General features: G+C 39.1%; 1 protein-coding gene across 1 annotated transcript in view; it reads right to left on the reverse strand.

Moving 5' to 3' along the window:
* CDCA2 (cell division cycle associated 2) overlaps positions 1–15,420 on the reverse strand; it is a 50,672-nt gene that overhangs the window by 23,847 nt on the left and 11,405 nt on the right. The window contains 4 exon segments of the mRNA XM_057724417.1: positions 2,024–2,232; positions 6,722–6,809; positions 8,677–8,873; positions 10,481–10,631. Coding sequence (XP_057580400.1) covers positions 2,024–2,232; positions 6,722–6,809; positions 8,677–8,873; positions 10,481–10,631 — 645 coding nt within the window.

Consider the following 15,420-nt stretch of genomic DNA (forward strand, 5'->3'; position numbering starts at 1 on the left):
ATCTTTTAGACACAGGAACCACACCTTTCATAAGTGTATAAATCTGTCTACAATACTATCTTCCTGAGTTAGGAACAAGGAAAGAAGGTAGCATTTGTCCTTCTGTGCTTCTCCAGAAGAAGATTATAGAGTAGGCAAGTTGATGAGGAAGTGACAGTGGGAATCCTAAAGAACAGAATAGGCAAGTCTAAATACAGGGCCACAGGAGCAAAGTGGGCTAGAGTCAGGGCTGTGGGTGGCTAAGAGGCACTTCCAAATCACCAAATCTGCTCGTGCCATGTCATCCCAACCCCTGGCCAACCCTTGTCCTCTAGAGCTCTTCATTTTCTCCAGCACACGCATCCCAAGAGCAACACCTTCTCTAAGAAACAGTCCTGCCCCCAAACAAACCGCCTTCATTAAGCATCTTCTGAGAGTCAGCTTCATTTTCCTGACCAGGAAACTGCCCACATCAGTAATTGTGAAATAACTGAACTTACAAAATAAAGTTCATGTTAATGTTCAGATTTATTTTTCATTAAAACAACCATGGAAGTTATGCAACAATGTAAGCAGTATACAACTGCAAGCTTTGGGCAGCTTAGCAAGAAGATCACTGGTTGTGAAAGTCTTGACGTGATTTTAGTGGCACGACCCGATGTTTCTGCTACATAATATTGTTAATCGATGAGAGTTACATGGATCATTAAGATGCTAAGTCTCTTGGAGGAGAAGATAAAACAAATAGAAGATAGAAATGAACAGTGCTGTACAGAAACCCGAATCATCTCCTTAACCAGAAAAATTGTTAAACATTTAAAAATAACAACTGACCATATATCCATGTAGACAGAAGGTAGTTTAGTTCACTTTGGCTCTAGATATAAACCTGTAGGTATAGCTGTATGTTCAAGTTCCAAAAAAAAAAAAAAGTGTTCTCATTTGCCAGGCACTGGTGCTAACTTCACATTATTATCCTACTTAATGCTCAAATTACCCAGTAAGGAAGTTACTAATATTGTCCATTTACAGGTAAGGAAACCGGGGTACAAAAAGGTTAACTAATCTGCCCCAGTTCTTAAACTTCAGCATATGAAGCCAGGCACTTTGACCCCAGAGCCATCCGCTCAACCTCTTAGAGTGTTTACAGCCTGTCATGGATTTTTTTTTTTTAATAAATTTATTTATTTATTTATTTATTTATTTATTTATTTATTTAATTTATTGGCTGCATTGGACTTTCGTTGCTGCACATGGGCTCTCTCTAGTTGCTGCGAGCAGGGGCTACTCTTCATTGTGGTGTGTGGGCTCCTCATTGTAGTGGCTTCTCTTGTTGTGGAGCATGGGGCCTAGGCGTGTGGGCCTCAATAGTTGCAACACATGGGCTCAATAGTTGTGGCGCATGGGCTTAGTTGCTCCGTGGCATGTGGAATCTTCCCAGAGCAGGGCTCGAACCCGTGTCCCCTGCATTGGCAGGCGTATTCTTAACCACTGCGCCACCTAGGAAGTCCTGTCATGGATTTTTAAATCAGATTTGTCTGGGTTCATTTAACAACCTTAAGCCTGAGTTTCTGTAAAATGAGGCTAATACCTTTCTTGGATACTGTTGCTGCATGTACATCATATATTCCAGAACCATCCACTGGAAGTACTCAAAAAATGCCAGCTAGTTCCCATCAACCTACTCTCTTTTCACACTAGCTCAACTTAAAAAAGATGCATGTCTACAAAAGGTATCTCGAAGAGCAGATATTTTGGGTGGAAATAATTAACAAACTCACATATTAATAACTTATGAAACTCTCATAAAATGTGGGCTACCTATACATTAAATTCAACATAGTATATTTCACACTGAGTTAAAAAAAAAAAATAAAAAAGAACAAAAGAAACTGCCCAGTGCTACTATAAGTGAGAAAAGGAGGGAAAAAATTAGGATAAGACATTTCCTGTTAGGCCAGTATGACAATGTTTCAGAGGTACTTCTCTGAACCAAAATGAGTTTTTATTCAATTTGCTTTAGGAAATGTAGCTCTATACTGACCTGCAGGCTTTCTAGACACAGCTTTGCAGAGGGTTTCTTCAGCACAGAACGAAGTACAAAGGTCTTGGAGGATGGAATGTCCCTCTGGCACAGTGAAGTGACCAGTGGCCTGGCTTCGGGAGCTGTGTCTGTGCTCACTTCTGTAAATTTGTCAACTGAAACAGCATCACTGGCTCCTCTGCCCTCTACACAGTCAGCAATCTGGATTCCTTCAACATAGAGTCGTAAACATGAGAGGTGGCAGACATCTGAATCAGTCTGTTCTACACCAGAAGTAGTACGTATTTAGAAAAGGAATAACACGTTATTCAGAAATTCAACCCTAAGATATCCTGCTTGGGGAGTAGCATTGGGGATTTCACCTGGAAATGTGAAAAAAAAGAGAGGTGGCACTGGTCACAGCTTCTGTTTCAAATCTAACTACTGAGGGTAACAGTAAGTAAGGTGTTTTGGCTCCACAGAAATCTAAGAAGGCATCCACGGAAACCCTAAGAAGGCTCAGCTATTAACTGTTAATCTGCCTCCACTCACGACACCTACAACTTGCATCGTGAAGCTAACCTGAGCCAGACAAGAACCATGACCAATTTTACTGCTAGAATCAGAGGCATTTTCAGGATGCAAAGGCGGTGGGAGAGGATGGGAGGCTAGGGAGAAAGATTATCAAATAAAAAAATTAACATACTGTATGTGCCCCACAAAAAGGCAAGGCTCCCCCCTGCAAATTCTCACAAGAGAGCATTGCCTGATGATTAACATTTAACAAATATACACTGGGCGCTTAAGATGTGACAGGCACTTTTAGGGAGATACAATGATAAACACACCAGACAAAGCCCCCATGCCCTCAGAGGACAAATAAACAACATAAAATATAGTAACTTGGAGGCACAGAAGGAAAGAGGTAGCTGTGCCTGTAAAAGGGTAGCATGAGGGACTGTGATATATCTTGACTATAGTGCAATTACGTGAGTCTACACCTCTGATAAAATCACATGGAACTAAATATACACACAAATGTGTGTATGCAAAAATGGTGAAATCTGACCAAAAAGGTCAGCAGATTTTATCAGTGTCAATTTCCTGGTTGTGCACTGTATTACAGCTATGCAAGAAATCACCACTGGGGAAACCAGGGGAAGGGTGGTTTGGCTCTCATTCTCTGGATTCATTCTTATACCTGCATGTGAGTCTACAGTCAACTCAAAATAAAAAGTTAAATAAGTGCATATACAATAACAAGCAGTAACCCATGCCATTAAGGAGAATAATGTAGAGATGGGGTTAGGGTATGATAGGGGGTGGGGGTAAGTTCAAGGACAGCTTCCTGAGTAGGCATCTGAACACAGCGAGGAAGCAAGCCACACATGTAGGGAGGAAGATTACACGCTCAAAGCCAAGTGTGAAGACTGGCAACAGGAGACCCGCCTGCGTATAAGAGGTGGGGCAAGGCCAGCGTGACCAGAACAGAGTGAGCAAGGAGAAGACAGCTAAGCCACAAGCTCAGAGTCAAGGCTGAGGACCAGGTCAGGGGCGGCCTTGTAGGAAGTGGGTGGACTGGATTCTATCCTAAGTATGCTGGGAGTCCAGTGAAAGATTTTAAGAAGGGGAATGATATAGGGTGACTTGCATTTTATTTTCTTATTTTGTTTTTGCTTGAAGGGTAACAGGTTTTTATAGTCATCAGTGTTTACAGGGGTTATATTTTTTCCTTCCAGTTTTGAGATGCAAGCCGTATAGCATAATGATTTGACTTACATGCACCATGAAATGATGGCCACAATCAGTGTAGTGACCATCCATCACCTCATACAGATACAACATTAAATAGAAAAGAAAGTTTTTTTCCCTTGTGATGAGAACTCTTAGGATTTGCTCTCTTAACACCTTTCACATATAACATACAGCTGTGTTACTTGTGTTCATCATGTCCTACCTTACATCCTTACTTCTTATTTATTTTATAACTGGAAGTCCTTATCTTTTAAATGCCTTCTTCCAACCCCCCTTTCCCCCACCCCCCAGCCTCTGGTAGCCACAAATCTGATCTCTTTTTCTACGTGTGTGTTTGTTTTTGAAGTACCCCACTTTAAAAGAGCTCTTCCCTCTTCCTAAAGGTATACCGTTTGAGATATAATAACCTCTAGGGCGACATCAGATAACCAGTTTAAAATAAAACACTGGAATAGCACTAGACTCCTTTAATCAAGGCCCCACCACCTCTGGAAGATTTGTCTTCTCCTGTCTTATACAACGTTCCTGCTTAAGGCCTAGAGAGGCATTAAAATGGGATATGTTGGCCCTTGTTGAGATGTTCCCAAGACGACAGACTGTACAGGGAGGTGTTAGGTATGATGACAGTTTTTAATGACCATACTTCATACATTCTATAACCACTGTCAAAGAATATGTCACTCCTAAGACAAAGTCCCATGAGAGTAAAGCAAGCGAATTGGTAAGAACTGCTGAAGGCAAAAGCATCTTATTTCATTCAGGTAACGAATTCATAACCCAGCTCTCTGCTCCATCCATCCATCCATCCATCACATGACTAAAATTAAGACGTCAGAGCAGATGTGCACCCCAAGAAATGCTGAAGGAAGTTCTTTTTCGGGCTGAAGGGAAATGATACCAGACAGAAACTTAGATCTTCAGCAAGGAATGAAAAGCACCAGAAATGGTACCTATCTGGGTAGCTATAAAAGGCTATTTTTAATACATACGTATTTCCAAATACACATGGTTGTTTAAAGCAAAAATATCTTACTTTGTGGGGTTTAAAATGAATATAAATGTAGTGTAGATGACATCTATAGTGTAAAGGACCATAAAAGACATGAATGGGAGGAGAGGAAGTAGATCTACACAGTTCGTAAAGTTTCTATACTTCACCTGAAGTTGTACAATATTAACTCTAAGAAGGCTGTGAAAATCTAAGGCTGTATATGCCACAGTCCCTAGAGTAACCATTAAAACAAAACAAAAGACACAATGAGGTATAGTTTAAAAGGTAATGGATAAATGGATTTCTAAAAAGAAAATTTAAAATAAGCCCAAAAGACAAGAGGAAGGAAACAAAAAAACCCACAAAAAACAGAACAGAAAATGTATGAAAACAATGGCAGATTTAGGGAATTTCCTGGAGGTCCAGTGGTTAGGACTTGCAGTTTCACTGCCAAGGGCGTGGGTTCAGTCCCTGGTCAGGGAACTAAGATTCTGCAAGCTGCATGGTGTGGCCAAAAATAAATTTTTTAAATGGCAGATTTAAATAAAACCATGTCAACAATGACTTGAGAGGTTAATGCACCAAATACGCCCATTAAAAGGCAGAGATTCTCAGGACCGACAAAAAGCAAGGTCCAATTATATACCTACAAGAGTTTTACTTAAAGATAAAGACACAGGTAGGTTGAAAGTAAACCTAATACCTTATTGTGACTTTCATTCAATAAAAGCTTATTGATTTGGGGAAAGTTTTGAATCCTGGTCCCTCTTCATATACTTAAAAACCAAAATCATGTGTAGCATTTTCTCTAACAAAATACACTTGTTAAATGTTCAGAGATCCTTTTTTTTTTTTAAATACTGAATATAGTTTCCTGTGCTAAATAGTAGGATCCTGTTATTTATCTACTTTTTATATAGTGGTATGTATCTGTTAATCCCCAAGTCCTAATTTATCCCTCCTCTGACCCCTTTACCCTTTGGTAACCATAAGTTCATTTTCTATATCCTTGAGTCTGTTTCTGTTTTGTTAATATGTTCATTTGTACCAACTTTTTAGATTCCACATATAAGAAATACTATATGGTATTTGTCTTTCTCTGACTTACTACACTTAGTATGATAACCTCTAGGTCCGTCCATGTTGTTGCAAATGGTAGTATTTCATTTGTTTTTATGGCTGAATAGTATCTCATTGTATATATGTACCACATCTTCTTTATCCATTCACCTGTTGATGGACATTTAGGTTGCTTCCATGTCTTGGCTGTTGTAAATAGTGCTGCTATGAACATTGGGGTTCATATATCTTGTCAAATTTTTGTCTTTTCTGGATATATGCCCTGGAGTGGGATTGTTGAATCACATGGTAACTCTATTTTTAGTTTTTTAAGGAAGCTCCATACTGTTCTCCATAGTGGCTGCACCAATTTCAATTTACATTCCCACCAACAGTGTAGGAAGGATCCCTTTTCTCCACACCCTCTCCAGCATTTATCATTTGTAAGCTTTTTGATGATGGCCATTCTGATTGGCATGAGGTGATACCTCATTGTAGCTTTGATTTGCATTTCTCTAATAATTAGTGATGTTGAGTATCCTTTCATGTGCCTGTTGGCTATCTGTATGTCCTCTTTGGAGAAATGCCTACTTAGGTTTTCTGTCCATTTTTTGATTGGGTTGTTGTATTTTTAATATTGAGCTGTATAAGCTACTTGTATAATCCTATCCTTTATAATAGATTCTATCACTTGGAAGTATTTCACGAATTGTTATTGGTAGTAGTTCAAAAAAGAAAATGTCACATCTCAAATAACAAGAACTCTAAAACATTTCTACTATATTATGAGCTCCTAAAATGTAAGGAATGGTTTTAGTTTTCCCAGACATTAGCATACCAACTACAAATGTCTACTGAACAAACATTTCAATGGGTGAATCGGCACATATACTAAGGAAAAACGAAATACTTACCACTTGAAGCCTCTGTGAGCTCTGAAATTAGAGAAGACTCTTCAACTAAACATCCAGACTGTAGATTTAAACCAGATTCAGAAGATTTCTTGGGGGAAAAAAGAGTAAAGAAGTATTAAATTTTATTACTTATAGGATTACTGATATTTTTATAAAGATTTGAGTAAAGCATTACAGATTGTCTGGAAATCTGATATTAAATCAATCAATCCATTACCTTCATTATCTAGTTAATTCTTACAGAAGTATATAGGAATCGAACTAAAAACACAGCATTCATTCTAGTTGCCTCTGAAACATCCTACCCAACAATTTTCAGTTCCCTAGGAAACGTTTATAGGGCACATTTTACTGCCTTATTGTTTGAAGTCTAAAAAACTATGTTAACTGCTTTCTTTAAAGAGGAAATTCTCAAAATAATGAAGAATATAATTACTAATCAAACAACAGAAGATATCAATAGCTAGAAAAAGAAAACCACCATGGCCAGGAGAGAAAACACACTCATATTAGTGTGGAAACGATTTCTAAATCATGGTATACGTCCAAAAATTTATCAAAGTTCTGACAAGAAAAATTACTGCCAGATGATGATTTCATATCAACTAGGATAGAGCAGAGGGAGCAGAGGTTATAAGCGATTCTGAGATACACATGAAACCCACGGGGCCCTGATGGTCAACCCTAATGAGCAGCAAACATTTATTGAGCCAGTCCAGATAAGATCAGCAGGACATGTACTGGATCTACATGACAAAGAAGGTACGGGAAAAAAAGCTTCCACTCTACCAGTGTTAGCTGTCTTCTCTCACTAACAGGAACTAGCTCTCCGTTCACATTTACCTGAAGGTCAAGGGTCTTCAACAGTACTATTGAGCTCACGTTGGTTATCGTCTTTTGATGATGTGAACAGTCTCTAGTTAGTTATAAGCAACAAAACATCCCTACAGCTACTTGAAAGAAGTGAGGAGAGCAAGGGAGAAATTGCGAAGTGGCACCCTGTCCCCAGGGAGGGGAGCAAGGCAGAAGTGCCAGACCCCCAGACCTGAAGGGTGCAGCCCAAGCATAGCCTTCACCTTGTTACCAGTTCTGTGTAAATTAGATGCTCATATGTCTGCCTCCCCCACCAGACAAAAAGCTGTTCAAGGGCAGGACTGTGACTTTCTCACAATTGTACCACTGGTATCTAGAACTATGCCTCACAAATAGAAGACCACAAGGCTTCATCTTTTCATAAAGTCGTTTTCGTATCAAAAGTAACATATTAATCAAAACTGTCTCTAGGGACTTCCCTGGCAGTCCAGTGGTTAAGACTCTGTACTTCCACTGCAGGGGCCCGGGTTTGGTCCCTGGTAGAGGAGCTACAATTGCACATGCTGCGCTGTGCAGCTCCCCTCTCCAAAACAAATAAAAACAACCAAACAAAAAAACTGTCTCTAGTAACCAATAAGCCAACCAATCACAAAAATATTTAACAAGCAGGAAATCTCTCTCTCTCTCTCACACACACACAATTTAAAACCCAGCTAGAGAGAGAGTAGCACAGACATATATATACTACCAACTGTAAAATAGATAGCCAGTGGGAAGTTGCTGTATAACAAAGGGAGTTCAACTCGAGGATGGAAGATGCCTTATAGGACTGGGACTGGGATGGGGAGGGTGGGGGGGACTCGAGGGAGGGTGGGGGGGAGTCAAGGGAGGGAGGGAGTACAGGGATATGTGTATAAAAACAGATGATTGAACTTGGTGTACCCCCCAAAAATAATAAATAAATAAAATTAAAAAAAAAAAAGATATATATTTGGAAAAACAAAAACAAAAAAACCCAGCTAGAATATAGCAATACAATGTACATAAGTACTAAAAGTGCAAAAGGGCCTTGCCAATCCTAAAACTGGCTAGCCAAAAAACCAAAGCTTCATTTTCCTGTTTCCAGTAAGTGAATTAATTACCTCAGAGAGATCTGTAAAAGTTTCAGCAGGACACCTTCTGTCTGTATTGGGAAAAGCAGCAACATTGCCTATCTGGAGAACAACTGCATCAGTTAGATTTCCATCAGAGCTGCTCGGAGAGGATATTCTCTGACGCTTGGATGACAAATTTGCAGGGAATTCAGACTGTTGACGTTCACCACGACTTTCCTTTTTGGCTAGGTACACAAAACAAAATAAAAACAAAACAACACAAATATTTTCTTTTACAGTATCATTTAAAAATTGTGTATATCATAATTTTAGTAAAATTTAATGCTTAAACCTAAATACTTTATCAATGGAAAGAGAACTCTAGAAGTATACTTTTTATTCAAAAAGGAAATCTAAGGGCTTCCCTGGTGGGACAGTGGTTAAGACTGCCAATGCAGGGGACACGGGTTCGAGCCCTGGTCTGGGAAGATCCCACATGCCCTGGAGCAACTAAGCCCGTGTGCCACAACTACTGAGCCTGCGTTCTAGAGCCTGTGAGCCACAACTATTGAGCCCATGAGCCACACTACCGAGCCCACGCACCTAAGAGTGCGTGCTTCGCAACAAGAGAAGCCACCACAATAAGAAGCCCACACACCGCAATGAAGAATAGCTCCCCTCTTCAATTACAGAAAGCCCCTGTGCAGCAACAGACTCAGTGCAGCCAATAAATAAAAAATAAAATAAAATTTTTAAAAAAGGAAATCTAACTGAAAAGTAAGAGAATATGACTGCTAAAAAGAAAACAAAAATTTAATTATTAGAATTAACTTTTTTCAGATTTTAAAATGTACAATGATATGCCAACATACATTTGCATTTCTGATATAGCATCTCATTCTACTTTTAAATTTAGAATGAAACCTTTTCTTTTGAACATTTTAAAGGACGTGGTTATGTTTTAATATTGGTTCTGCTTTGACCATGTATGATTTTATGCAAAACACAGCCACAGTTCTTCCTAGATACAGAAGGGGAATTTAATTGTCTACAGGACCATAGTAATAATGTAATAAAATATTTAAAAGCTCAGATAAAAACTGAAAAATAGGTAAGTACAAATTACAAATACAAATGAGTACACTGGAGCAGGTTGTGTACTGCAGAGGTAGATGAACTGGATTTGTCTTGAGTAACCATGCCCTGCACCCAAGGAGGTGTTGACATGTACTTGAAGATGGTTCAAGAAACCAAACAAAACCATTTGGAACCTTAGGGTTATGGTGATTACAGCAAGGCCAAGATTTTGTCTAGTTCTGGTTTTTGAAATGCTTTGTGATTGGAAAATCAAAAGTGACAGAAAAAATTACCAAATAAATTACAATCTAAAAGTTATGGTAAAGAATATGGCAGGCTATTAAGATGTCAGACTGAATATATCTGTTTATAATATCAGGGTTGAGTGTTTGGTATTCATATAAATGCCTGCCAAACTTAATAATAACCGTCTAAAAATCAAGCTTTGTACACTCAAATCTACCACATGCCCTATTCTGAAGATGAAGTGAGCTTATCGGCTCCGACATTATAACACTTTGCACTTAATTGTGGCCATGTGGAAATGTAAGTTGTAGGCGTAGGGATGCTTGATATCACGTTTTTTCGAGAGAAACCAGAAATCCAGGTTTTTGTGTGAAACGTCCCAAATTTTAAATGGTAGGCCCCTTTGAAAAATAAACTTCTACTCAGAAAAGACTTCTTTCGCACTGTAGAACTAAATTTTTCTTCTACGTCTCAGAGGCTGGTCTGAACAAATACAAAAGTCCAAATTGACTGAATTCTTTTCACTCACCTGAGCCTATGGTCTTGAACTCTCCTTCCGCCTCTGAGAATTCAAGACAGTCAGTCATTTTCTCGTTTTCTTTTATGGAGTGAAAAGCCGACTGGAAGGCAGATATTTGCTCTCTTAAAGAATGAACATTTCGATATAGAACAGGGCTGCCCTGTTAAAATACAGAAGCACAGAGGACATTATAAATCAAACCAAAGACAGGCTTTTCCAAGATCAGAGGTAATAAGTTAATAGAGCAGAGCCTCTCCTCCTGTGACTCACACACTTTGAGTCTGAATATTTGGTGTACAGCCATCATCTTCATTTCTCCTCTCTCCTCCTTAACTTGAGCAAAGAGCACTAGCTGCATGGGAAGCATAAGCGTGGAGCTAGCTATAGGCTGGCCAGTACTGACAGTGATAAGCCTGTGGACCAGACAAGAGAAGTCTGGAGGAGATGCAAAGCACTTTAAAAAGGTACCCAGACAAAGACATCCCAATTATTTGAGGGCTAAACAAATCTTTAAAAGGATTCTTTCCGGGGGTGAGGGTAGGGGGGGTGCGTAGGGAGGGAGTGGTTAAGGACTCCCTTTTATAACCCAGAGTCCATAACCTGAGACAGCCTCACCGAATCAAATGTGAAAGGAAAAGAGGTTCAGCACAAAATGTTTGAGAGGCCAGTTAAGAGACTATATGGATGTTGAGCTATATGAGTTGTTTACATATGTTTGATATTTATCCCTTAAAAAATGGGCAGGAGAAGTGAATAGACACTTTTCCAAAGAGGAAATGCAGATGGCCAGCAGGCACATGAAAAGATGCTCAACAACACTAATCATCAGGGAAATGCAAATCAAAACCACAATGAGATAACACCTCACACTTGTCAGGATGGCTATCATCAAAAAGACCACAAATAGGGACTTCCCTGGAGGTCCAGTGGTTCAGACTCCATGCTTCCACTGCAGGGGGCGCGGGTTCAATCCGTGGTCTGGGAACTAAGATTCCATATGCCACACAGTGTGGCCAAAAGAAGAAGAAGAAAAAAAAAAAAGACCACAAATAACAAACGTCGGTGAGGATGTGGAGAAAAGGAAACCCTCCTACACTGTTGGTGGGAATGTAAATTGGTGCAGCCACTGTGGAAAACAAACAGTAGGGAGGTTTCTCAAAAAACTAAAAATAGAACTACCATATGACCCAGCAATTCTACTCCTGGGCATATACAGGAAAAACCTGATTTGAAAAGATACATGCACCCCAATGTTCATGGCAGCATTATTTACAATTGCCAAATATGGAAGCAACCTTAGCCTCCATCAACAGACCAATGGATAAAAATGTGGTGTGTATATACAAAGGAATACTACTCAGCTATAAAAAAGAATGAAATTTTTCCATTTGCATACTTGGAGAGTATCATGCTAAGTGAAATAAGTCAGACAGAGAAAGACAAATACTGTATGATATCACTTCTATGTGGAATTTAAAAAATACAATTAACTAGTGAATATAACACAAAAGAAACAGACTCACAGATGGAGAACAAACGAGTGGTTACAGGGCTGGGATGGGACAATACAGGAGTGGGGGAATAGAGGTACAAACGACTGGATATAAGATACGTTACAAGGATGTATTGCACAAAACAGGGAATATAGCCAATATTTTGTAATAACTGTAAATGGAGTGAAACCTTTAAAAAAATAAAATAAAAATTAAAAAATTAAAATCAGTAGTAAGAATTTTATGTCTATACAGTTAGCAGAGAGTTTACCTAATAACAACAACAACAGAAAAAAAAAAAAAAAAAAAAGAGAGACTGTATGGAGATCACAAGAAAGCATCAAATCCTGCAGACAGGCCTAAGGAAGAAGGGACAGGAAGAACTTGTCCATTTAGACATTTTACCAAAGTTTTCCTAAAAATATTCTTTGAAAATGATCTGCATGGCACGTTTGTCACATGTAGGTGTCAGCATAGCTAGTTCCATCCAAGCTAGTCTCTATTCATTTCCATCCAGACACACCTCTCCCCAGGGGCCAGAACAAGATACAGACTTTCTGAAGCAGCTCAGATACCCACCGGCATATACACTCTCTTCTCTGGCGCCCCCTAGCTAAAGCTTCCTGATGTCATGGGAGCTCACTTTCTTGGAGCTGAAAGCTAGCTATTCGCTGAAACTACAAGGCCAAATGGTTAAAAATGGTCTAAACACAGGAGTTCTCTGGAAACTCTGCTAACAGGGTTTCAGCCAAAGAGTCATCAAATTAAATTGGTATTAGCAGGGATAGGAGTGCCAGATAAATGTAATATACAATTTAATAGTTCTGTTATCCATAAAATAAATTACTGATTAGGTTCTCTAGTTTTTTTTTTCCTTTTATTATTTAGACTAACATATTTCCACATATTTAGAGCTTACAGCAATTTTAAAAATTATGCTCACAGGCGAAAGTAGAGTAAAAAAATTACCTCCATTTAAGGTATCATATGGAGAAAAATCAGTTAAAATCTTGAAGGCATGTTTGATGGTGAATCTGCTCACACACTTGATTCTATTCCCAGTTAAACACATTCATAAAGCAAACTCTGCTACATAATAAAAGAATATTTAAAATCCAAATATGGTTGATGATGTAAACCTTTATGACATAAACAGCACATAACATTCATAAACAGCTGGTGGTCAACTCTCATCTATCTGAGATACAGAGAAAGGGTTTACTCCAAAGTCATACAGTTTACGTTGAATGTACATTTTTTGTACTTATAATCAAACATGGGAGGGTTAGGTTTAATGTCCTAAGGGTTTGGAGCATTTTGAAATGCTGTTTTAAACAAATTAAAGGTTCCTCAGTCAAAACTGTTGTTTCTCTATTTCCTGATGGAGAAAGAGAACAATGTTCATACACAAAAAGTACAGGAAATATTCAAAAACGTACTGCTTTTTTGATGCTTTTGTCTTAGGAATTGTATGAGTCAGTCAACGTTCTTTCCATGTACCAGAAACTATCCAAGGGGCTCAGCATACAGGGGGAAATTACATTCTAGATACAAAGAAGCAGGTGGTAATTCAGGTAGAAATCACATTAAGGGTTGCAGCATTGGAGTTGGGGGACATGAGGAATTACAGATAGGCTTTTGAAATAAAGCCAAGAAGTAATGATGAGTTGGATGTGGGAGATGAAAAGGAAAAAAAGGAAGGAACCGAGGAAAACTGGTAAGTCGCTGGCCTGAGAGACTGGACAACGGCATGTATGGAGATGAGCAAGTGGGCGGGAGGATTTGGTGTGGAATGGAAACCTAGAGTTTGGCTGTGACCGTGTAATGCTCAAAATGCTTACTGGAACACCCAAGGGGAGATGTTGAATATGCAACTGGGTATCTAAGTCTGGAGCTCTATGGAACTCTGGGCCAATGTTAGACATTTGAGTCATCAGTCTATAGATGATGCTCGAAGCCATGGGAAAAGATTAGTTTACCTAAAGAAAGCAAAGAAAAGGGGGCAGAGGAGAGCCTGGGGTGCTCAAGCATTTGTAGGGGGAAAACTGCAGGAGGTAGGATCAGCAAATGAAACATAGGAAGGGATGACAGTGACACAGGAAGACACGTTAATGTGGTAACCCAGAAACCAAGTGAAGAAAGCGCTTCAAGGAGGGAGTAGCTAAACTCAGTCAAAAGCTGAGGCAAGGTTGAGTAAGATGCAAACGTAGACTTAGTCTTTGTCTTGGCCAAGGTGTGGGCCATTTGTGATCAGTGATGACAAGAGTCTTTTCAATGTAGTAGAAACAAAAGCCCAATTGGAGTGGCTATAGTGGAGAGGATGGCACAGAAGGGAGTGGAGCAAGACAGGGCAGATGGCTGTTCAAGGAGCTTTGCTGTGATGCACAAGCATAGGAATGGGATGCCATGGGGGTCTAGGAAGAATTAAAGGGACAGATTAAGATTTATTATGCTAAAGAAGAAAGACTCAAAGAAAAGGAGGGTAAAGATGCCACTTTAGTCTTAGCTACTTCCCCTGCTTCCTGGATGAAATGGCTTGGTCCATTCCAGGGTCATGAATTCTCATTCCACATTGTGACCTTATCTCTTGTCATGATCTGTGACTTAGTCTTTCTGGTGGCAATTTTTGGTTTTGGTGAGAATCACAGCAATTCCTGAGGCCAGATTCAATGTGATAGGACATATAGAACCTCTGAATATCTGGTAAGTCTGGAGAGATACAGTCTGGAACAGGGGTTATCTCTCTGGGGAAAATTTGGACCAATGAAAGAAAACTGATGTAAAGGACCTGGAAAATAAGGTTTGCCACTTTTGCTTCCTACTTATGAACTGTTTTAAGACACAGCAGTTCCACAGAGTCTCTGTAAAGGTATCTTGAATAACTGAGATATTGTGGCTGGTTTGACTATGTACAACTTTGCATTTATGCATCCTTCCTGTTCATATACCACAGTTTCCTTTCCCCCTTATTCTTGTTTTTTTTTCTCAGTTGAACCCCACCCTCAATAAAGCACCCTCATCTGAAGAAAAAAGAAAGAAAAGAAAGAAAAGAAAAGAAAAGAAAAGAAAAGAAAAGAAAAGAAAAGAAAAGAAAAAAAAGGAGGGTAAGACAAATGCATAAGGAAAAACAGGTCAGAATAACATACATGGTCATAATAATATAAACATTTGAATACTGATGTAACCAGTCTATTGGGAAGTTGTAGAGGATGGGAAGTGCGTATGTACATTTATGATAAAAGGTATGAGGAAGAAAGAGGGCTAGTTTTCCATTGAACACAGTGGGAAGTCAATGGCGAATGCCTTAACACTGAAAGATTAAGAAGTAGCAATAAGACAAAAGAAACAAACAAACAAACAAAAAAACCATCCAAATTGGAAAGGGAAATTAAATTGTCACTATTTGCAGATGACGTATTATATAAAGAAAACGACCACACCAAAAAACTGTTAGAA

The sequence above is a fragment of the Hippopotamus amphibius genome, chromosome 2, assembly GCF_030028045.1.
Source record: "Hippopotamus amphibius kiboko isolate mHipAmp2 chromosome 2, mHipAmp2.hap2, whole genome shotgun sequence".
In the NCBI taxonomy this organism is placed as follows: Eukaryota; Metazoa; Chordata; class Mammalia; order Artiodactyla; family Hippopotamidae; genus Hippopotamus; species Hippopotamus amphibius.